Source organism: Cucumis melo, chromosome 7 (assembly GCF_025177605.1).
Source record: "Cucumis melo cultivar AY chromosome 7, USDA_Cmelo_AY_1.0, whole genome shotgun sequence".
Taxonomy (NCBI): domain Eukaryota; kingdom Viridiplantae; phylum Streptophyta; class Magnoliopsida; order Cucurbitales; family Cucurbitaceae; genus Cucumis; species Cucumis melo.
In genome coordinates, this window is record NC_066863.1 from 3,930,983 (window position 1) to 3,956,236 (window position 25,254).

The window sequence follows — 25,254 nt, forward strand, 5'->3', positions numbered from 1 at the left end:
GACCAAATTGAATTTAAGGTTGGCTTACCATTGCAGAACAATTTCCTCATGAGAGACCAACATCAACTCAACTCCTAGCTTTGCATTTATCAACAACCTGTTCTTCCCATTCCAACCGTTCCAACAACATATAAAAAAGAATTAAAGAAGAAAGAAGGAAAGAAACGCCAAAAAGTCAAAAGTAGGATATTATAAAGATACAAAGCTTTTTATTTACAAAGTTAGCTCCATCGGTTCTTCAAACCCTCTTGAAAAAAGAAAGAATGTTTCCCTGTTTGGGGCCAGCTGCATTTCCAGTTTTTTTAGCACCTGCTTTCACTGCTGGATTTGCACCACCATTGCCCAAGGCTGGTGACTTCTTAGCCGCAGGAGGCCTGGATTTCCATACACAAAAACTTAAATCTTATTGAATGACGAGTTAAGAAAAGCCAATACATAATACTTTGCGGACTAGAACAGATCACAGTAATCATGTATTTGTGTGTGTGTGTGTGTTTTTGTTATTCAACTAAGAGTTTTAATCATGATGGTTGGTGGCAGTAATAATCTTACAGCTTTAAAACTAGAAGGCCTAGGAAGTACAAGGCTTCTTAATTTGCACATCGATTCTGTTTTATAAGTATGAAGGCTGTCTATATCAAATCCTCAAAGCGGGATATGGTGGATGTTATAATGAATGGAAGAAAAGAAGTTGATAACTTATACTGAAAGACATAATATTAGAAGTAACCTGTTCGTAGTAGTCTCTACTGCTTTTTGATCAGATATCTTTGCTGAAGAGACGTCATCCTTCTTTTGTTTCTGCTCTTCACCCTCCCAAACCACCTCATTTACTAGTAAAATTAAAAATGGAATTGGTTAACTCACAAGGCAAACATATAAAGAGATAAATTAATTTTACTACACTATCATTTATGAACCAAAAGAAAACCTCTTCTAAAGTTATCAAGTTCTGTTGGCTAAAATTTCTAACTGCACACGCAAATAGTAGGTAAAAACCAAAACCTAAATGCATAAAAAAAAAACCATTTCTTGCTCCCATCATGCAAAAAATACTTTCTGTTGCTTCTTCAAATGCAACATTTCAGCATGTAAAAATGAAACTATCTTCCCTTCCAGAAACAAAAAAACAAACAAACATCAAACATGTAGCTGGCAATGTATAACTAAAAAATTGTCCATCATTTACCAGGTGAACGAAGCAAGTTCGAAAATAGCTAGTAGAATCAATTAGGTTAAAATAATATTTTGCTACTTCCAACATATCTTAAAAAAATTTGAAGTTGCAACTCACGAAATAATAATATCATTATTAATAATAATTTTCAATAAAAACGGTGCAGTACGAATATATTTGGCAAACTTTTTTTTAGGTAAAAGGCTTATAGGGACTAAATATTTCTAGCAAAATTTAAACATAGATGAACTTTGGGGACTAATTTTGAGATGGACTGAAAGTTCAGGGGTCAAATTTGGACATTTAAAAATAGAGGATGAAACTAGAACATCAAAATATAAGAAGACCCAAAATGATATTTTAACCAAATAGACTTCATCAAACCAAGACACATAAAGAAGGCAGTTTAATTTGAAACCGGTTGTGAAGGTATACCTTCTCTCCCACGCTCATCAATTCTTGTCCTCAATACTTTTCTCCTCTTAGGTGAAGCAGGAGTAGCATCGACTGGCTTTTCTCCCTTAATAGAGTCGTTTTCATGGGCACAAACTTCATTTTTCTCAGTGGAGCAATTACGTTGTTTTTCTTCTACTGAAGATTGCTCGAGTTCACTTGTCTTTTCCTCCTTGATTTTCAGCTTTCCATTTAGTTGTTCGTCATTGTTCAAATGAGCTTTCTCTTTAGGCAGTTCTGTGTGTTGCTTCAGAGCTAGACATGATTGTTCCTTTGGGTTTTCAGGTGATGCCAAACTGACTGCATCTTCAAATTCTTCATCATCTGAGAAATCAAAAACAACCCTCCTTTTTCTTCCGCTTTCATTGGAACTTCTTTTGATATTTACATCTTGATCATCATCATCACTGTTTTCAATCTGGAGTGCTTCATGTGCACAAATTTGTGCCTCTGCACTAGATACTGCAAAAGAAACCCAAGGGTTAGAAAGGAAAGGTCAGTACTTTATACAGAGCTTACTTCAAGTTCCAATCTTTTCTGTCAATGCATTAAGAATGTCATTCTAAATTAACATATTTCATATTCAGTCCACGAGAAATTTGAATGAAATCAACCAGGAGGCATAACAAACCAGTAGGATTTGCTGCAGTAGCACGATTTACATCTGCATGATCGTCACCAAGTTTAGACTTGATAGGTACACGTCCCCATAAATTTGCTAACCCTCCAGTACTGGAACAGGTTTTATCACCTTGAGCTTTCTTCTTATTAGAAGGTAAGGAAGCAACTTTTTCTTTTACTGCAATAGGCTTGGAGGCCTGATGATCTGTATGGTTGCCTTCACTTTTGACTTCTTTGACAACAGTGGAACTTTGTAGGCCAACATTAGTACTAACTTTTTGCATTTCACTTTTTTCAGGTTGTGGAACAGTAGTATTTTGATAACTTGTCATCTTTTTGCTCGATTCTGTATCTACTGCACTTTTTGGGATAGAAGCTGCAATGCTTGCAGGTATCTCATCAATATTGCGCTTGACATAGGAATTGGAAATCCCACAGAACCTAAAATAGAACCACAGGAAAAGAAGCAAATGAGTTCCCAATGCTATTGCACTGGAGAAAATAAAGATCCAAACAAGAATCTTGCAAATGAACTAGTATTAATTGAATAGTAGCACAAATCATAGCTAGAAAGAGAAAGAAAGAAAAGAACATTATTATTACGTCATGAGAAAGTATATTGCTATATCTTATACTAAGTTCAATACTATGGATATCCTCAGGAGGTTTATGTGGGTGCAGTGTAGTCTCTACTCTATAAGGATTCAGATCATTCAATCTCTACCAAAAAATAAATTATGCCCTTGCAAACTCATATCCATCACGAAGAATGCTTATGATAAAACATGAAACAAAATGATAATAAACCATCCAAGTGCAAAATTTAACTGCACCAAATGCACAAAACCTGTTATCTCGCAAACAGTTGTCAACAGTGAAGGGCTGCTTGAAGAGCTCTTCTGCCTGAACAAATTCAGCATTCCAAAGTGCAGCTGGATCCTTTGGAATGGAAGCTTGAACACTATAAACTTGAATAGAGCAGGTGCCACCAAAATCTTGCTTTGCTTCTGGCCAAAAGTTGAAAGAAAAAATAGAAGCTGCTAAGTCCCTTGAGTAGGCTCTAAACAGTTATTATTCTTTGAATAATAAGACGGAGGCATGAGTTCTCAAGAATGGTATGATAAAAATTTCACCCGAACATTATCCAAAATCTTTTCTCGATAAAACAGAGAAACATCACGGCATGTGGAAAAACATGCATCAAATCAGAAGCTAACCAGGAAGTTTTGAGCCAGAAACAAGCCTAATATGGTAACTTGGAGGATCCTTCTTCAACCATCCGGATAAGGCATAGACCACTTGTAATCCACTTTCATGTTTTTCAACAAATTCTTTAAGCAACCTACAAAACAACTTTACATTTAAAACATTGAACGACAACCAACTAACCACGAGCAATTTTTCTATGTCAACTTGCCATGTTCCTAACCTCTTTGCAGTATCTGAAGATATCAAATAACTTCGACTTAGCCACTTGTAGGAAACCTGAAAAATGTAGAACAAAATTAGCAGGTATTGGATTGCTAAAATTTAAATTTATTCCAGATTCTAAATTATAATTTTTGAAAATTAAAGAAAAAGTTGTACATAGAAACAAAGGAAATGAACAATGATGAAATGAAACTCATGCAGAACTCCTTAGTTAGCTTTGGCCTAGTCAGTCCTTGAAAGAAAAACCTGAATAACTCATTTGACCCTAAATAGCTTGGCATCTTTAAATATTTACGTTATAGATGGTTGTGAGGACAAACGAAGCAGCCATTCATGCAGACTGATTGAAACCATACAAAAATAATAATAATAATAATAATAATAAATCTTCCTTTTCCCCAAGTACGATCGTCAGTACCCAAAAACATACAATACAGAAAATTCACCTAAAACAACTAAACTAACAACATTTTCGGTGATAAAACTCCATCTACAAACGGCAACAAAGGGGTTTCCCTGACAATGAAAGGACAAATTACAGTTTTCTTGAAAATACTACTCTCTGCAAGAGACATAAACTAATTATCCAGAGAAACATAAGTCGTTCAAAACTATAAACAACTCGGCAGCAAAACTAGGGCTAAAGCGCCACTAACCCATTCCCAATAAGCACCTCAATCGACTTTAACTAAACATTTCTAAGAAAGTAATTCACAAAATTAGAGTAATAGAGGGGGCTCTCGATTGAAACATGATACAAAATAGTGACGAATGAGGAAAACAGAAATTCAAGGGAGGTGGTTACCACTTGAAGCTTATCGGCGACGAGGGATTCAATGTCTTGGAGAATACCTAGGGTTTCGATTTCAGCCATTTGCGTTGAGATGGGAAGACTGACGGAGAACGAAAAAGGGAAGACGAAGCGCGAGATAGAGAGAAGAATATCAACGATTTTCCCTCCTCCGCTGCTCACTCTTTCCCGCCATTTCCAATACATTTATATAAAAAGAAATAAAATCCTCAAATTTTCTTCTCCCAATTTCAATTTTCTTAATAAACAAAAAAAAAGTGAAATCCGTTGGGTTGGGTGAGAAAATCAAACTTCTAATCATTCGCCAATTTGCTTAAACAATGGTCCCTAATTTTCTTTAATATAGTTTTTATTTACTCTTCAGTTCTCAAAATGTCTAATTTTCATTTCGTGTTAGATTACCCTAATTCGCAATTTCGCCTCTAATTAACTGGTTAATTTTTTAAAAAATTAATTTAAATTTGAGAGAGAAACGATATAGAACTTGAACACAACGATACGATATTAAACCACTCAAATAACATAGTCAAAAATGTAACCATTTGAAACAAGTATATCAAATAAAAACCAATTTCAAAATTTTGAGTACTGAGATACCAACAAAACTAAAAAATGAACCCAATGAATTTTTTTATTAATTGAATTAATTTTACTTTTAATTTTAGAAAATAGGCTAGCCATTAAAACTATTTTCAAATTGGCATAGAAGAAAAGCCTAAACAAAAGCAAATTTGAATCAGTAATATCATCTGAGCAGTCTCAACAATTATTCAAAGCGTGGAAACTAAGATGGTGGGATACATGCTAGAAGTTACATAACTAAGTGTTGCCAATTTTCTAATTTTCTTTCTCAATGGAAAATAATCACTTCTCAATGTAATAGTACAACAATTCAATTCCACTAGACAGATGGCAGTTGTACATTTGATCAGGTAGCTGGAGATTTTCTATGTGAATATGTAAACTTCATCAAATCCCTTCCTACATTTTGCACATTAAGTTGAAAAAAAAAAAGAGATAGTTAGTGATCAAGAGATTAAAGGAAATAATAATATTGAGGCAAGATCTAACGAAGAATTTGGAGTTACCCAGCCTTGCCACCAAAAGTTGGGCTATAGTTGTAGATGAGATTTTCAATAACCTTCTGTGCAGGTGGTCTGTTCGATGATTTTCTGGCCTCACTACAGACACAAACATTGAAGTTGAAGATTCTTCATGAACTTTGCCATATAAACATTGTTAGTGCCTAGCGCTTAATAGCAAGCTCAAGAACCACTAACCACAATCCAGGTTTGGCACAGTAGATAAAACACCAATTATAATTACAGAGACTGATGGTTTAACTTCCTATACCACTATTGTTGAACTAAAAAACTCCACATGTAACAATCTACGCTACAGTTCTAATCATGCTCATGCAAAATAACGAAAGCGAAAGTTTCAATTAATAGGAGAAACAAAATTAATCTCGAAGATAAAAACAACATACAGCCTAAAGGCCAGGGGTTAGATACTCCCAAAAATGGAACACAAAAAACTTAGGTCTGCTTTAGTAACTGTTTTGTTTTTAAAAATTAAGTCTATTTTCTCTCCACGTCTTACAATGATTTTGTATCTTTTTTAAAAACAATAGTTGAATTCTTAAGTCAAATTTAAAAAACAAAATAAAATTTAGCTAAACTTTTTTTATTTCAAAGTTTGACATAATTTTTTAAACCATGGAAAAAGTATAGATAACAAAGGAAAAAAGTTGATATAAGAAGTAGTGTTTATAGATTTAATTTTAAAAAACAAAATGGTTACCAAAACTTTACATCCGTGCTCTAACCTGACTAAGTAGTTGGCAACATGTTGTGTCACTTCAATCGCATGCTCTGTGTGCGGAATCACGGAGTAGCCCCACTCAAATGCGTTTTTCTGCAATGCAAGTATGTAATTTTAGGCGCTTGATTGATTTATACATCAGCAGAGACCAAATGACAAGGTTATCAAACGCCAATGCATGTAGATTTCGCTGTGAGAAGGCAGGGGATCCTACAAATTTTTGTTATCAGCTAACCATAAAGTGGAGATTTTTTTAATTTAATGTATTGATGAAAAGGCTAAATAACTTCTTTTGTTGAAGGGGAGAGGATTCATTTCATGTGGCAACTGGATGTTTAGCAATAATCCCTGTCTAGTCCACCTTGCGCCACACCTTATGATTTTAATCACTTGCGCAACTAACTACTTGTAATATCTTTAAAGAGTTTTCTTTCATGGTTCCAGCCCTCGGAGTTGAATTTGATTACAGTAAAATCAAGTATATAATATACAAAATAAGCAGAAGCATGTACAGAAAGTTCCAATACTAGATGAAAGGAATAAAGTGAGTCAAATAATAACCTCCGGATGCCATTGAAATGCAGTCACAGGATAATCCCAAGCTTGTACAGACGAGACATAGACCTGTAATAACCATAAACATAACTGTAGGTTCAACTAAAATGTAGAGGTAGAGGAGCAATTGAGAGAAACTTTACTGAACGTCAGTACCTTATTGTCTTTGTCACTACTAGTTGTCAATATCTGAAAAAATCTGGACAATTCTTCATTATGTGCAAATCTCTCTGGCGAGATACCATACTGTAAGGAAAACACGACCTATATTGGTACACTGATCTACAATTTGATTAACAAAGGCCAATTCTGAAGTCCTTAAACCCTATATTGCAATATTGTTCGTGAATACAAATTGCAGTTGAGCATGTATGTTTACAGAAACATAAAACTTACATTGGATATCAGAGTAAAATCTTAGAAAGTTGAGATGAACAAGACAAAGAAAACATTTTTCGGATGAAGAATTAAGCTGGATTCAAATTATTACTTCTTCTAAGGGAACGTGTTATTTAAATTTGAATCCAAACATTCACAACACGCAAAATCAATTTAATTGCACAAACAATAGCAACCGGATTAACCTATATCTTGAATTATGAGATTTCAGTCTCGGAGAGCATGAGGTGAACTGATCACTCGATCACCCTTGCATGATTAGCCAATTCGAAAACCTGAAATCTCAACTAGCCTCAAAAGGAGCCAAATTCCATGCAGAAGCAAGCTGATCTAGATATTGACAAGTTGTGTTGATTCAAATGGAAAATTAAACCAGAAATCCTAAAACATGAATACACATTTCCCAGTACATCTATAAATTGAAGAAAATAAATAGTTCAGCCAAATTTAGAATCATGAACAATTGAGTGATGTGTAAACTGAAAGACCCAATTTGAATATAGCTTAGAGACTGAGACATTTGTACTACTCGCAAGAAGTGTAGGCTCAAACCCCTCCCACAATGTAATAATCTAAAAGATAAATAATGTTAAACTGCCATGGCATGCATTAATTTACGCAGAGAAACTATTCATCTACCATCTATCAAACCCAAAAGAACTTACAAGATGGTTTTGGAAAACAATACAATCTGTACTCAACTTCTCCAGCAAATAATGTGGAAATCTACAGATAAGATCACAAATTGTAAGCCTCAGGATAAGCAACTAAAACAGCCTTATAATAAATAGTAGTACTTATTATACAACGTCCTAAAAGAAAAATATTTATTGTCTAACAAAAACCTGATTTAAATTGATGGGTCTCAGAAAAGTAGGCAGATGAGACAAACATTTAATAACCCATAAACACATTTACAACACATTAGATGCCGTTGGCAAATATATAGTCATGATAAATGAATATTTAGGATAAAACCTTAATATTTTTGCAATAATCAGCAATCTAAATGCTTATGGAAAACGTTTTAGAGAAGGTATGAACAATCTGTTATAATTTCTGAACTCCCAAGTTCGTGTTATAGAGCCCTCCTTCCCAAGGAGAAAACATTTCATAACAATAACACAACCTGCAAAGAATATTGCATATCGGTGAAGTACCATTGGGCGAGTAGGTGAGCATCACTACCATGCCTTGTCAACATTATAGATTTAAACTACGCCTCACCGACTCCAACTTTGAGACACATTCGGCAATATAAGTATGAAAGATGTGCAACTCTAAGCAGGCAAGCAAAACTTGAAGAAAATAATACATGACCAAACTGAACAGTTCAAATGCTATCTAGATGGTAGCTACCTTACAACTGTACAATTGGTGAGGGAATGTACCTTGTATCTCTAAGGCCCCAATAATTTTCTTTTTTTAATTTAAATAGGGCAAAAAGAAAAAAGTGCACAAAGCATTCAACAGGGATCTTCCAGTAGTACCAGTGGCTTCTTTGTCAAAGACTCAAAATATTTGAAAATTCTCTAATTGGAAGGAACAACCACGAATGGTGATACATACCTTTGGAAGACTGTTCCTTGAATATTTACATTGTCCACAAATTGAAGTGTGGATGCCATATACGATGCATTAAATGGTTCAAGAATGTTCCTATTCTGTAAATTAAGACAAAATATGAAATTTAGGTGCAAAATATTTTACTCAATTTTAATGGTAACTAAAAGCAATTTTGGTTGAAAATGATTTTATTCTCCACCAAACAACTAAAGGAATCCAAAAGAAGGATTGCAGCATCCTTCAGTCATTGAAAGGAAATGCAAAGAGGGGAAACACTATTCTGTCCCTATGTCCTATCCATCTTTTATTTCTCAAGATCATTTTTTTTAATTAGAGTCGCATCCATGAAACACTCCTCTCGCAGGAAGTCGAGCTAATCGAAGAGACTGTGCATGACATTGGAACTACTGTACTAAATATGGTAGAATTAAAAATAATCTATTTTTTTACCAATAAAGCAGTGGATGCATATAACAAATGGTCAAAGAAATGTTGTGATTGCCTAAATACATGAGGATAGTTTTTGGCTCGTCAGTGATCACTACCACAAAATTTGAAGAGATGAATGGATAACCTTGCTGATGATCATGCTTAGGATTTCAAAACCCAAGCAAACGCCATATAAAGGGAAACGATCCCCAGCATCATTCCTCTCCAACATTTTCTACAAAAACAGCACAATAAATTATCAAGACAATTTTCAACTTCGGCTCAAGGTAGTGCATCATTAGTAGTATAGTTGTCCTAGGAGTAAATCACTTCTGAAGCATTAGATTCCCAGATTTAAGATGTCTGCACCACCAGAGCTTGCATTTTTTAATTTGGACTTTGTATAATTAATTATCATTAGGAAATAGGGCTTCAATAATTAAATTAAAAGGTTAAATTATAAAAACTACCACAAACTTTCTCCTTTGTTTCAAAAAAGATCCATATACTTCCTAAAGTTGTAATATTACTCTTGACCTTCTACCATAAACATTTCAAAACTACCTTTGATATATAAATCTTTTAGAACACCGGATGGAAATTGAGATCTAAACTTGTGTTATGATGACTTACATCGAAAATTTGGATGGTCACACATTTTCAGGTCAACACCATTCCATTCCAAACCCCATTTTACTCCATCATAGTTTATAAAGTTTATGGAAGTTCAACAGTAATATTGACTTTCAAAAGTATAGGTGTACTTTTGGAACAGGGGTATTTTTCATAATTTAGCCTAACCAAAACTAAAAGTCTAACATAAGCGCACTCACTCGGATAGTGAACAAGGCCTGTAGTTGATTCATGCCTAGTTTCCATGGGCTGATTATTAGTCATAAAACTCAGAGCAATTAAGATATAAGTAATTATACTTTTAGACAGAAGGCTTGAATCAATACTCCTACTATAATCATACTATTTTAAAAAGGAAACTTATGTTCATCCGAGATACTGATTATATTGTGATAGGCAATAGCTTTTAATGGAAAAACGCTATTAACAGTATAATTATCTTTGAGGACGGGAAAACCTTAAAAATCTTCTCAGCAACAAGATAGTATAAACCCTTTTTAGCCCATCCTCCAGTGAAGAGCACTCCATTGACCAAACTAAGCTTCTGTAACAATTCCACAAGTACTTAAATTAAGCTCGATCATCCATCCCCTATAAAAAAACTAAAAAACACAAGTCTCAAAGTTCATAACCCTTTTTCAATACCTCGAAAATAACCTCAAGCGGCTCGTTATATATAAGCGGAATAACTCTTGCTCCAGCCGATTCGACAAACTTGACATACGAAGCAGCTATGTAAGACGCATTCGTCGCGTTGCTTAATCTACCGGAAGCACCATCGCCAGGATGGCTAAGGATTCCGATCACCGGCCGGTAATTCAACGTGGGATCCATTGCTGTACAAGAGGGCGACGAGTCAAGGACAGATTGAGACGGTAAGATGATGTTGGGGTACGGATGAACAGCGTGAACGAGGCTAAATTTGAGGGAGATGATGATTAGGAAGAAAACCCATGTGTATTTGAAGAGGGAAACGGAAGCCGGAGAAAAGGGGTGTTCAGAAATGGTGGGCTTGAAGCCAACCACTTTTTTGAACATTATGAGGGGAGTTGTTCAAGTAAAGTGTGAGAGCGAGGAAGTGGGAGTAAAGGACAGAGAGAAGGAGACGATGAAGAATGCCATTGATGAATTCATGGAAGCTTATTATATTGGTGAAGCGTTGAAGATGATGACTCTGATCAGTGAACGCCGAAAATGTTATCTCTCTCTCTCTCATTGGTTCCTAATGACTAATGGATTTTTGTTCATTTTCGTGCACGTTTTTTTTTTTTTTTAATTTTATTATTATTATTTATTGAAATACAAACTTCATCTACCAATTTTGTAATAATTTAATCAAATTTTGATAAACTTTGCTTATATTAAACAATAAAATTCATAAATCCCAAATTAATACAACCCAGAAACTTATTACAAATCAAAATTAAAATACTAAAATGTTGTTGTAATAAAAGTTTTAGGACTAAAAATGTTTCTATATTTATTTTTAATGAAACTCAGATTGATAAAATCCTAAAAAGAACATTGTATGGTATCAACTATTTACCAAATTTTTACGAGACTGTAGTAAATAAATATTAGATTATAATATTATTTTAATTTTTCGTTTGTTCAAGTGTTTAAGTTTAGTCCCAACTTTTAATATTCTTAAATTTGATCTCTTAAAATTATTCTTTTAACGAAATGAATTAAATAATAATAATTTCTATTTAAGTAAATACAAATATGTAAATATCTTCTTAATGTTATAAGTAACCGTTTTTATAAGATGCAAAAATATAACGATTAAAATTATATAATTAAAAGTTAAAAATCTAAAAATGTATGATAAAACGACGTTTCAACTAAATTATAATTTTCTAGCATTTTGTGAGAACCGATTTTAAAGTCTTTAACTTTTTTAAAAAATATAAATTCATTTTGGTTGAATATTTTGATCTTACATAAATTTTGATATAGATAAAGAAAAGGTGACAACATTTTTTGCTTTTTGGTGGAATCACTTTTTTTATAAATAATGTGTTTTCTAAAAATTAATATCAAAAATAGATTAAAACAAAAACTATTTGATAAAAATAAGATAGTAAACGAAATTGTGTACCGATATTAAAAAATATATTAAATAAATAATAGTTTCCGTTCTACTAGATTTTTTTTACATAACTTTTAAAAATCACATTATTTAAAAAAAAAAAGAAGAAGATATTTTGAGTGGATAATTTTCTTTTTCTTCTTTATTCATAAAATTAACTAATTATTATGTAATGTTAGGAGTTTGAAAATAAAATAAAAAGAAATAAAGTCAAAAATGAAATGATAGAATGTCACTTCCCAATTCCAATAGGGACCAACGCTATCCGTTCGAAAGTCGAGGAAATATATATATAAAAAAAAATAATAAAGACTAAATTACCCTTCTGATTATAAAATATTATCATCAAAGGTTCGAACTTTTTGAACATCAATTAAACTGACATATTTTATTTAATAAACTTTAAATATTAAATTATTATAAATTTGAGAGCGTGATGGAAATTGAACCTCCCACCTCAATTCTATATCGATTACTATCAAACGAAACTCATTTTTTACGTATAGAATGTTATTATTTTCATTGCATTGATTGTCTTGGATTCAATGAAAAATTTGTTGTGGTCCTTTGCTTGTCTTGTCTACCATGGATCAATTTTTTGTAGGCCCTCGATATGAAGACGTGCATTATTTCATTTTTACAAACTAAAAACGTGCTTTAATACTAATTAACTTAGACCGTTCTTATATTTATGTTGTAAACGAATAAAATGAACCCTTTCGGTATGAACTTTGTGATACTAAACTAAAGTCATATATTAGCAAAATTGCGGTGTGTTACTGAAATTAAAGTGAGATTAAATAAATAGAGTTTTACGAATTTAACCTTAATTTTAATTTGAATTAATAATCACGTTTGAATTCAAATTAAAATTTAGGAGAAACCTATATTTGGATATCATTTATACAGTGTTTCTAACTTTAAAACACGTTAATTTTTACTCTTGCATTTTGGAGCTTAAATTACAAAAACTCAAAAATCAATAGTAGTGAGTAGAATTTTTTTACCCACCTAACTTGATCCGATTTGGAACAAGACACCCACTAGTAGGCGAAAAAAATCGAAACATATTGGAATTTATGATTTCTCTGTCTTTTTTTATTTAGATAATGAAGTTATTACAACATTACTCCTCAAGAAAGCATAGATGGAAATTCCAAAGGGTAACAAAGTAACCCATCTACTCAAAAAGATAAACTTGATCATATCCCTTCCTGCATTCACATATACATGGAAGTATATTAACAAAGACCAAAAAATTAAGAAAAGGGGAAGGTTAAAAAAGTAAAAAAAAAAAATGGTATTACTATTACCCTTTTTTGCCATTGTAAATAGGGCTGTAATTGTAGATTAGTTTCTCAAGAACCTTTTCTGCTGGTGGTTCCTTTACTGATCTTTGACAAAGCTAGATAACCTTTCATCTTGTTCAAATGTTTCAGGTGAAATGTTACAGTAACTTGTGATACACTGATGACTAAAAATAAAAATCTAAAGTAAAAAGTGTAAGTTCATTTGGTAAATATTTTGTTTTTGTTTTTTAAAAATTAAGCTTACAGATACTACTTTTACCTCAACTTCTTTTATGAGAGCTAAATTTTGAAAACTAAAATTAAGTATTTTTTCAAAGGTTATTTTTATTTTTGGAATTTGATAAAGAATTCAACTAATGTACTTAATAAATATGCAAATCATTATAAGAGTACATACAAAGAAAACATGCTAAATTTTCAAAACAAAAAACAAAAAATGAAATAAAACAGAATCGTAGAAATGTGAAAATTATAGGACTAAAAACCAAGCTCGAGACATAACAAAAAAGTGTTCGAAACTCACTTTATGGTCTTCCCATGTAATACAATCTTTAGCCGCCCTTATTCGTAAGGAGTGTGGAACTCTACCAAAAGAAATGACATATATATAGAAACTCCATGTTGTTATTTTCATAAGCGAAACTATAAGAAATATTGTATTTGCGAATCTAAAATTTAATGAAAAGAAGTGGGTAAATATTGCTCAATTGACTTTAAAATACGTACAATAAATATCGAGATGAGACTACGTATGTTATTGAAAAATACGATAGTAATTACACCCCAAGTCATAGTTGTTTTCTTCTTACTTAAATAAACTAAATTAATTACCTGGATAACCATTTTGGTAATGAGCTGAAAACCTAAGGAAATGCCATATAAAGGGACATGATCCCCTCCCTCATTCCTTCTGCCACCCAATGATAAATAATATTATCATCATCATTCTATTCAAACACAAAGATATGATGATCAATAATATGATCCATCTCTAACCTTCCCTCCTGTCAGAATCACTCCATTCACCAAACCCATTTTCTGCCAACAAATTAAGGACTAATTATATTCTTCTTAAAAATTTATTCACATTCATATATAGTGGTTTCATTTCATTACTTGTTTCTTATTACCTCTTCCACAACTTCAGTTGGGTCGTTATAGATAAGAGGAATAACTCTAGCGCACGCGGATTCGACGAACTTGACGTACGAGGCCGCAATGTAGGACGCGTTCCTGGCATTACTGTGCCTACCGGAGGCGCCATCGCCAGGATGAGAAAGGATTCCGATCACCGGTCGGTAGTTGAGCGAGGGATTAACTTTGGTACAAGTACGCAATTGGAGGTTATGATCTGATCTCTCGAGTTCAGAAGGTAAGAAAATGTTGTTAGAGAGAGGATTATTGTGAGTAGTGGTGGCTTTAACGAGACCTATTTGGAAGAAGGAGAGGGAAATCGAGAGGAGATTGAGGACGGCAATGGTGGATCGGCCGCCATTGAAGAGATGAGAGAGAGCTGAATTGAACATTGTAAGAAGAAACAATGGAGAGCTGTTAAAATAGAGGAAGAAGATGACGATGAAACGAAGGAAGATATTGGTTGAATTTATAGATAAACTTCTTCTTTTTTTTTTTTTTTTTTTTTGAAAATTTGTTTGCTTCCTGTTCTTAATTCCTACCATTCATTTATATATATATAAATATATAAAAATGAAAAATGCTTTTAGGACTCTTGCATGCAGTGCTCTTTTGGGAGGCTAATTAGAACACTAATCCTAATTATGATTCTAAGCCAGGAGGCCTAGGATGGGTGCTTCGGAACCACCTAGGTTGGGTTCGGGTTGTTGTCTCAAACTTCATACTTAAAGGATTCTTGAAGCAATAGCCAATTTTTATCTCGAAAAAATATTTTGTTTATAAATTTGAAAGTGCAAGAACCAGAGTTTTTTAGTACACAACAATTGTGGAGATGAAGGTAGAAGCTTTCACCTAAAATATCATATCAATTATTATCGAACTAAACTTATTTTCATTCATAGAAATACTGATATTTTCATTGCATTGATTATCTTGGAATCTACGAATTATTTACCGTGGTCCCATATCTTCTTCCTACTAGTCTTTTCCGTCGTGGACCAATCAATTTTTGTAGTCCCATATCATCTTTAGTACTTCATACCTTGGACCATTTTTATATTTACTTGGGCAAACATAGAGTAACTATGAATCAAGAGGGGATGAAGCATAGAAAATAAAATTTGAAAATTTGATGATGCTATATATGAGCACTGTCAACAAACAAAAAACAGCTGACAAATCCGTATCTCTTGCTCTTAACTATTTCTCTCTCTTAGCTTCCATTATTGCTCAATTGTTTTCGTTCCTCTCTCTTTCTTCTACCATGCCTAATCATTCATCCATCTTCTTCTTTGGGGTACATATAATAATAATATGTGTGTGAGAAATCCATCTTTTTTTTCTTTGGTGCATATAATATATGTGTGAGAAAATTTATAAACAAAATATTTCTTCAACCATCCAGGAGCAGATCTGAAGCCGGACGACAACCATCAACGACAGGTGGAGGGCGGATTGACGGCGGCAGGGCGTTGGCCATGGTGTGTGACATGAGAACTGAGATGAAGTGAAGAACGTGAGGGAGGGGAGATGATGGATGGAATTCCCTCATTAATTACATTTCATGTATGCTTTAAAAACTTATGTATCTCAAATGTACTTGTTCTCTAACAAAAGAAAAAATTGAGACCACAAGAGGGTATTATTTTCTCTGACTATATTGAAATAAAATATTGTCCACGTTTTTAATATATGAATTGTATAATTAACTTCTTCATTGCTTTGTTATGAAGTGAATTGATGAAAGTTATCATTTTGTGTACACAAGTAAAGGGAAAATAAATTTAATGGCCAACGAGTGAGAGTTGATTATCAATATATAGGTTGATTTCGTGATCTTACTTTGTGATGATGCATACAAAATGTTATAAAATTTAAAATCATTCATTTGGTTGGTTTTCAATTAATTCTCATATATTCTATCTAACAAAAATAAAAGTAGTATAAACCACGTATTTACGAAATATTTAGATTATGAATTTTGTTTTATGATGAGTATAAATATAAATATTAAATAAATTGGGTCGAGAAAAATCTAAACTTGACAATTCTTAATTCTTTAAGTACATATATGTGTCCTTAGTCAAGTTCTTGTTAGTAAAATTTGTTAATTATATAATTAAAGTTGTAAAAATGAATTGAAGTAATCTTAAATTAAATTTAGTACTGTTAGGTATATAAGCTTACAAATTTTACTTTGTATAACCAAAACAAAGAAAGTTTGAAATATTAAATATTTTATTTTAATTACTAACAAACATGTGTAAATTAATTAAAATTTAAATAATTTATCTTACATTTAGATATTAAATACTTAATGTAAAATAATTAATTATAAATTTTTTTTAGTAACATAAACTAAAAATTTTTTTTAGTAACATAAACTAAACCAAAAATTAAGGAGACCACAGATAAAAAAAGAAAAAAAAAAGGAGGGTTGAATTATCCATGGAGGGTGGTTTTCAAGTCACATCTCCAAAAATCGAAAACTATGAACATGTGATGCTAACTCATATGCGACATAATTATTTTTGCGATTCGATTCAAAGGAAACCAAAAACAACTTCACATATATAATAATGTGATGATCTAAAATTGCATCAACAAGATTTTGAATCTCGTTCAAATATATCTTGAATTTCCAATCAAGATATTTCAAAGGATTTTGAAATCTTGGTTTAATCCATAGCGGTAAATATACCAACCTCAAAAGCTTTAGACAATCCATAAAACATGACCAACTCCATATAGTAAACATTCACCTCACCATTACTGTCACAAACTGTTGGAATAAATGGTATGTGATCATTCTTATAGCTTTTTATAGCTTTGTTTCATGAATGGACATGACTTTTCGAATATAATCAATATGAAACAAAGACGAGTCTATTCAAATAACAACAAATAGTCTATAAATATGCCTCTTTTTCAAAATGCTTTTGGAAACTTTTTTCCATAACGTGGTTTTCTCTCATAGACATTTCTTCCATTTGTAAACTTTGTTCAAAGTTCGATTTATTTCCATAAAGTATAGTTTCGTTGGATTTTGTGGACGAGGTACTGCTTCCATGACAAAGTTAACATGTATTATATTATGAGTATAAAGACAACTCATTAGAGAAATTTATAAGACCCATTATGAATCGGAGCTCATTTCTTCTTAAAAAGCAGTTTATCTTTTACAATCTTTGTTATTTTGTTTTGATTTTTTTCCTATTATAGAAAAGAAAGCTCTTTAGTCATGAAATAATTCTTAAAATCCATTTTCTAATCACTTTGCTCCAACTCCTTTAGTCACTTTTATACTGAGAGACTCATGAAACTCAAGCACTAGAATAAGTAAAATTGTCTTAAAAAAACAATGTGAATTCGTAAGCTCATATTCTATTTGATATATGTACCATGTTCTACATTTTCTAATATTTTCGTGATATTATCCATATAACACGAACATGACTCAAATACCCACTTCACCATATATTGTGAAAAGTTCACTAAATTCACAATGGGTCGAATAAGATCAAACATTAAATGCTTGTCTAAAAGTGTTTTAATAATCGATCATGTTGAATGTATATCTCAAATGAGTAATTAATACAAATGGGGAGATGTAAACGTGAAGTGATTCTAAATGAGACTTTTCAAATAGAATGTTTCGATACAGTAGACAACAGATGGATCGGAGGTTTGTGGTTTACAAAGGATTACGTTAAGTGTTGGGTTATCAACGAGTACTCAAATCTAGCATGCATGCAATCTATTTTATAAGCATATGGCCACATTATTTTAGCAATAATAACTACTCTTGGAGTAGATGTATTTCAATTTATTTCTCACAACCACAATTCATTTTTATTTTTTATTATGATTTGTAGATGTGATTTCATTAGTTGGGCTTTAGGACGATGTGATCCAAACCAATAGAAATATACCAACTTATATGAAATGTTAAATCTAACTCGATCAATGTCATGAGAGTTTAGTTTAGATCATATGGTCCAATGAAATATTGTGATGTATATCTAACAAAAAAAAAGAAACGACTAAATACTTGAAGTGTTATATTTGTTTTTATACAACAATTGTGGGATAGATGATCGAACTTAAAGGAACAATATGTTAATTACCAAGTTCATTTTACTATTTTTATTGAAATGTATGAAAAAAGATTATTGTTTGATGATAAACATCGGATAGGAGTAACTGCACATGACCTTTAGTGGCACCAACCAAATTTGTTAGAAGAGAGGAAGATCCTTTAGACATACAAAAAGAGAGGTTACATAACATTATGTTGTTTACCACACATATGCGGAAAGTTATCTTGTCTGAAGAGAATATCTATATGTTGAAATCAATACAACTCGTTAGTTTTTATTTATTTATTATTTTTTTGGCAAATATATCAATTTGAATTATAAACTTAGGGATGTATGAATTAATTCTAAACTAGTAAACGCATCCATTTAAAGGTGTAATATTAAGATTGTTTCAATTTAAACTACAAACTATTAATATTATCAAATCATTATGTTTATCAAATTAGACAAGAATTTTTATAAATGTATCAACTTAAACTTTTAACTTTGATGAACGATTTAAACTCTCAACTTCAAACAAATTCAAATAAAACATAAATAGAAGGTTTATTTCTTTCGCTTATTTTTCGAATATTTATTGATAGTCTTCCGCTTTTTTTACAGAAGTTTAGTACAATTAGGAAAGTTAAAAAGTTATATAGACATATCTATCAAAGTTTGAGAAGCTAATTTTATATAACTAAATAGTTTGAAGTTTAAATTGATGTTTTCATCTTTTTTTTTTCTTTTCTTTTTTTTGCATTTCTTCAAATCCAAAAATACAAAATTATTTACAATTCCTTCAAAAAAAAAGATAAAAAAATATTCAGCCAGGTGAAGAAGAAGACCCAGTGACTTTTGCAACAACCACAGTAATATCATCAATTTTCCCTCCACGGTGGCTCCGCCCAGCTTTCCGAGCCTCCACCGCAAACGGCCCATCTTTAACCAAATCCAATGAATTATACCACGCCAGCTCCGCCATCATTTTCGCCAATTCCGCCGCCGTCTCCGCCACCTCCGCCGCCAACACCTCCACAATCTCTCTTCCAAATACGTTATCCCATAACCCGTCCGTTCCCACGACGATTATATCTCCAGCCGCCATCGGAATCTTCCCACTCCACGCCGCTATCGGCTCATCGAACTGCTCCCCCTTTCCCATCTGGTACGGACAGTTAAACCCACGCCGCTGCATCGGCGACCGGTAAACCAACTTCCCTTCTCTGAAAATCATGAACCCACTGTCGCCGAGATTCGCCGCCCGTAAATACCACCCGTCGAAGGAGATTAGACACGCCGTCGACGATCCGACGGCGGTGGTCCGGGAATGAGCCTCCGTCAGTACTCGTTTTGGATCCACGACGCCCTCGGCGCCGACTACGGAGGCGACGCAGTTTCTCATGAGGTCTCTGGCGTACTCGCCGGCGTCGATGCCCTTTAAAGCCCAGCCGCCGACGCCGTCCGCCACGCCGGCGGTCTTTTTGTCGGAGATTACGAAGTGGGCATCTTCTCCTAAGGGTTTTGAAGGGTTGTCTTTGGGAATGTAAGAGGAGCCGATCTCAACTTCGAGAATCGCAGCCGCGGCCGCCACCATTGATGGCGTTTCATGAAGAGATTCTTCGGTTCTAAAAATTGTTGGGGCTAATTTTCTTTTGATAATCATTGTGAAAAAGGGATGAAAAATTAAAGAAGGGATTGTTAAATTGGGAAAAACGAAGATTGATTGATTTATATATATATATAGTGGAAAAGATTAAGAAGTATTTGGATTCGGATTAGGAAAGTTTTATCGAAAGTGACAAAATTAACTTATAAAATAATGAATTCCTAATTGGATTTTGATTTCCCTCCTTTAAATAAAAAAACAAATAGATTCTTTAGAAAATTAATTTAGATAAGGCGGGTTGATTGATTTTGGTTGGTTAGATTATGTGACCATTCGATTCCTAGGATACAAAAAAAAAACACATAAATCTCTTTCTTATACGTATTTTTGTTTTTAGAATAAGATATGGATTATATTTTGACCCTATTTTTTAAACTAACATAGGTAAATAAAATGTAAAACAAGATCAATCAAAAAAATCTATTCCTAATTTTTCTTCATAAATTTCATTATTTGAATTTTATTTTCCTTCTTCTTATTGTTACTCTGTATTTTTCCTCTCCCATTATTTTTTTTATTTGAATCTACCCCCCGGACATGAAATTCTACCACTTTTCTTTAATAATTTCACATTCAAGTTCTTCAAACTTGAAGAATCATCAAATAATATATATATATATATATATATATATATATATATATATTATTTTCATTCATTTTTACTAGAAAATGTTTTTTTAGAAAAATGTTCATTTTATGAGTATTTTTTTATTTGATATTTATTATTTTGTTTAACACTCATTTCGTGTGTGAGTTATATAATTCATTAATTAACATAAAAACCAATTTTATGCCTATAAACAATTTTGTTTCTTAAAATAATTAGGTTGGTTAATCTTACCCTGCAAATACAAACAATAGATCTTCATTGATCATAGTGATATTGTTAAGAAGCAATCATTCTTTTGAATGCTTGTGACAAATAAATCTATAAGAATGATCTTACCATCTTTAGACAACTTCACAATATCAAATTAGGAATAGAAGTTGGTTGCACAAAATTGACCTTGGAAATTGTTACTAAAGTTCATTGTCATTCATTGTGCAAAGATGGCCATCAAAGTTGATTTTCATCGCAATTTGTTATTTGATCCCAAAATTGGTCGTTGGAGTTGGTTATGCAAATTAAAGGCAGTCATAGGGTTTGTCATCAAAGGTGGTTGCCAGAGTCGAAAATCGATAGTCGGAATTGGATGTGTGAAAATAGTAGTTGCCAATGATTGTTGATAGATGAACCTATTGTAAACATTAGGAAGAAAAAGAGTTAGATGAATTGGTATATAAAGTTGATGGGCCAAACAATGAGTTAGTCTATTATAACAACTTAACTCATCTCAAATTGGTATGTCAAACTTCGCACCATCTATATTTTGTAAATATTTTCAACATTATATTTCATAAATATTTTCAACATTTATATTTTATAAATATTTTTAGTAGATCTACCTAACTTTTTCTATTAAAAAAAAAATAAAAGCTTAATATTATTTATCCAACAGAAGCAAAAGACAAAAGAAACAGAACAAAGGGAGGTGGACAAAAATTGGTAAAATGATTTTCTTTTGAATATTATCTCCTAATCTCATAAACAGCCAAAATGTCACAAAACGACCTTCATCTAACAATCTAGGACAAGGAAATAAACAAGAGTAATAATTTAAAAAAAGAAAAAAGAAAAACTTTGCTGAAGGCAGAATTTTACTATTAGGGCTGTTGCCTAACAAAATCACATCTATGTTCTTAACTGTCAAAAACACCTCACTTCACAAAATCTAGAGCACCATCCTTCAAAGTAACTTCACCATTGGTATCAACCTTCGTAGAATCAGTTTATTCGACACCCTCCAATTCGTTAACCTCTGTCGAGTCGTCTTCGACGATATCATCCGCATTACTAGACTGCATTTGGACATCAGATTTGTCCTGCAACTTCGCCAAAGCAGCAGCTTCGTTAATAGAAAAAATGAGCATGAAGTTAAAAGCATAGTAAGAGATTGATTTGATGAAGTAGCAGACCTTTGACACGTCTGACTTCGTTAAGGAAAGACCAAGAGCTTCGCCGTTTAACACGATTGCAGGAAGCATTTTAATGTCGCACCCAAGAACCTTGCATACAACTGAAGTATATGCCCTATGAGCCAGCATTCCCATTTTCAACACTTTAGTTTTCTGAGGCTTCTGACCCTGTTTCTCTATATTATTCTTCCCTAGTTGAGTAGAATGCTGGAGAAGGCGGCTACATGTCTTAAAACACTTTACTTTCCTTCCTGCTACTTCGCAAGCTAAACAGGTAAATTCTCCATCGCCATAGTGGTTCTCATAATATCTTCTCAAGTTTTCATTCTCGGTGAACAACTTCAGAAAGAATTTGAACTCTTCTCGCTCCTCAGCTCCATCAGTTGACTCCTTTTCACTAACATCATCATCGTTCATAGATCTAAAGAAAGCTGCCTGAAATTCTTTACATGCTCTCAAAATCGTTACCTGCAACATTTCGACTTAAATGTTCATCAGCAGAAACTACGTATTTTGAACAAGGCATTCGGTTACTGCTGCCAAGGAACCATTAGTTTTTTTTTCTAATTAACATAAGACAAGTAACTGCGCGCTAATAAAGAACACCTGAATGGCTGAACCGAATATCGCATAGTTCAAAACTGCATAGATTGTTTTCTCCATTAAGAAAACTTCAAAACCTTGCAAATTTGAAAAGAGCAAATGCAATAAGATCATCTTACATGCAAATTATCCATTTCTCCATTGCTTTCTCCCATGCCTGAAATTGAATTATCTGCATTTTCTACTTGCAGCTTGACATCAGTATCCTTATAGGCATCATCATTCTATAGTGAAAAGCAATCAAAATGGATACTTTTACACAAGAAACCACAGAGATCAAATAGAAGTTAATCCAGTTATTGCATGAAAAATAACCTCTCCAGAAATCAAATCTTTAGAATTAGAAGTAGGATCTTCAGCTGTCTTTACTTCCTCCAATTTCTGTTCGTCCTCATTGACACTCACCGAAACCACTTCATTTTTATTATCAACATGAATTTCCTCTGGCTGAACCTACAATTATGTTATAATAGAAAGCAATCCCATTATAAAAAAATTCAACTTCGAACACGCCGGTAAAGTACCTTCAAGTCTCCTGAATTGGCTAATGATCGACTAAGTGGCTCGCCCTTCAACACAATCGTTGGAAGTCGATCAATATCCCAACCAAAAACCCTGCTTACAACATGCCCAAAAGCTCTATGAGCTCGTTTCTTCTTCGTCCCCGATATCGAAATCGAATGTTGAACAAGCGCAAGACAGTTCTTAAACTTTTTCCCAAATTTCTTTTTCCCCATTCCAACACAAACCAAGCAACAAAACAACCCGCTTTCACAATTCTTCTCGTAATAAACCCTAAGTTCTTCATTCTCCACGAACATCTTCAAAAAGAATGTATACTCTTTACTTTCCATCATTTCCCCATCATCTTCCTCCTCCTCCTCCTCTTCTTCGTCACTCCCTGAATCGGCATTTCTAGCAAAAAATTTCCGGCAAGCATCGGAACCCTTGTACTGCAATTGCAACGCGGCAAGATTTTTTCGCTCTTCAGACGATACAAGCTGAGCAGCCGGAGTGGCAACGGGCTGAATTGGCGGCCACCCAGATGACGTGGAGGGCTGATTTTGAACCGGCTCTGGACAGGGCCATTCGGGGCCGGAGTCTTGTGGTGGGTCGGAGCGTGGTTTTTTCTTCTTCTTGTTCTTGTTCTTTCGCCTATCTGGATCTATGGGTCTCTTGTTGGAGGGATTCGGATCGGCGACGGCGGTGGATGAATGGTCGTGAGTGGGTTTAGGGTTCCTCGGGGGGCCGCGGTGCCAGAGAGAGTGAAGATAGAGGACCTCTTTGGTGAGTCTTTCGTCGGAGTAAGGATCCATAGACAACTTCCAGTCCCAACTCTTACGTACGTTTCTTCTTTCTTTCTTAGCTAAATTACAAAACAAAAAAAAAAAAAAGAAAGAAAGAAAAAGAAAAACTTTTGAAAATGTTAAAAAAATACCCTTAATTTTGGTTTACAATGAAATCTATAAAAATTTTGTTTAAAAATAGCCTTAAGAAAAGTTTAAAATATTCTAATTAGCCCAAAATTTACATCAATTTTATCCTAAACTAAAATTAAAATAAAAATTTTAAGTTAAATTATAGTTTTAAATTTATTTGATTATTAATAAACAATAATAAATTAACAACATATCCAATCTTAGTTGATATTATAATTAGTTGTCAAGTGAAAAGATATATTCAACTATCCTACATTGATAATTTGATAGAACTATGTTTTATTTTATTTGTCTAGTTATTGTTTTTTATGTTTTAAAAAGTATTTTTTTTAATTTAGTGATGGTTTGTGGAATTTTGTGTTTTAATTTAAATTTAATTTTTTTTATTTCGATAATATTTTTGGAACAGTGTAGAAACAACAAATTCAAAAATATTTTTAGATTAGTAGATAAATATTTTATTCTTTTTAAATAAGAAAACATATATCTGTTATTTACGTTAGTGTCATTTTCATTAATATTTTTTTTGTGATTTTGAATTTTGCTATCATACAACGGAAATATCAATTCACTCATTCTATCAATATCAAATCTATGAAAATGTGAGAGGATGATAGAAATATTCACATACCAATGGAAAATTAAAACTATATTTTTAACTTAAATTTTTGTTTTTTATTTTGAGGGTTAAGAAATTTAATGTAATAATTTGATTAATTGAAATATTTTTTAATCTTTTCGTAAGCTTAAGGGTATTCATTAAACTTTTCATAGTTTATGGTATTTTTTAACCAAAACTTTAACAATTTCAATCTAAAACTAACGATGTGGTGTTTTTTTTAACCATTTCTAAAAGTTTTTTTTTATTATATTTTAATTTTTTTAAAAAAAATTATGAGTATTTTTCACACAAAAATCAAAGTTGAAGGCATTTTTATAATTTAACCTAAATAAATTAAAATAAATATAATTAATTAAGTTTGAATAAACTCCCATTTTGGTTCTTATACATC

At 32.6% G+C, this 25,254-nt stretch overlaps 4 protein-coding genes across 7 annotated transcripts; all 4 read right to left on the reverse strand.

Annotated features, from left to right (window-relative positions):
* Window positions 1-62: 62 nt before the first annotated feature.
* LOC103501820 (uncharacterized) lies at window positions 63-4,787 on the reverse strand. Its single transcript, XM_008465529.3, has 8 exons — window positions 4,488-4,787; window positions 3,681-3,736; window positions 3,469-3,593; window positions 3,099-3,258; window positions 2,262-2,692; window positions 1,613-2,092; window positions 731-833; window positions 63-374 (listed from the first exon to the last, which is right to left on the reverse strand). The coding sequence occupies exons 1-8, from the start codon at window positions 4,677-4,679 to the stop codon at window positions 239-241; spliced, it is 1,683 nt and encodes a 560-aa protein (XP_008463751.2). The 5' UTR covers window positions 4,680-4,787; the 3' UTR covers window positions 63-238.
* Window positions 4,788-5,209: 422 nt separating this feature from the next.
* LOC103501819 (gamma-glutamyl hydrolase 2-like) lies at window positions 5,210-11,162 on the reverse strand. The gene is made up of 10 exons (XM_008465527.3): window positions 10,545-11,162; window positions 10,357-10,443; window positions 9,412-9,501; window positions 8,841-8,935; window positions 7,937-7,997; window positions 7,029-7,118; window positions 6,879-6,941; window positions 6,322-6,410; window positions 5,582-5,674; window positions 5,210-5,474 (listed from the first exon to the last, which is right to left on the reverse strand). Exons 1-10 carry the CDS (start codon window positions 10,935-10,937, stop codon window positions 5,441-5,443), a joined length of 1,095 nt encoding a protein of 364 aa, XP_008463749.1. The 5' UTR covers window positions 10,938-11,162; the 3' UTR covers window positions 5,210-5,440.
* An 8,178-nt stretch (window positions 11,163-19,340) lies between these two features.
* Window positions 19,341-20,111, reverse strand: LOC103501856 (probable protein phosphatase 2C 55). Its single transcript, XM_008465581.1, has one exon. It carries the CDS (start codon window positions 20,109-20,111, stop codon window positions 19,341-19,343), a length of 771 nt encoding a protein of 256 aa, XP_008463803.1.
* Window positions 20,112-21,716: 1,605 nt separating this feature from the next.
* On the reverse strand, window positions 21,717-24,162 carry LOC103501816 (uncharacterized). 4 transcript variants are annotated; one of them, XM_008465525.3, is made up of 5 exons: window positions 23,327-24,162; window positions 23,118-23,249; window positions 22,922-23,026; window positions 22,200-22,667; window positions 21,717-22,112 (listed from the first exon to the last, which is right to left on the reverse strand). In XM_008465525.3, exons 1-5 carry the CDS (start codon window positions 24,116-24,118, stop codon window positions 22,014-22,016), a joined length of 1,596 nt encoding a protein of 531 aa, XP_008463747.1. In that variant the 5' UTR covers window positions 24,119-24,162; the 3' UTR covers window positions 21,717-22,013. The 4 variants fall into 4 exon arrangements, with proteins under 4 accessions (XP_008463747.1, XP_008463745.1, XP_050943910.1 ...); XM_008465523.3 differs by having other exon boundaries at window positions 23,118-23,255; XM_051087953.1 differs by having other exon boundaries at window positions 21,717-22,106; window positions 23,327-24,161.
* Window positions 24,163-25,254: the final 1,092 nt, after the last annotated feature.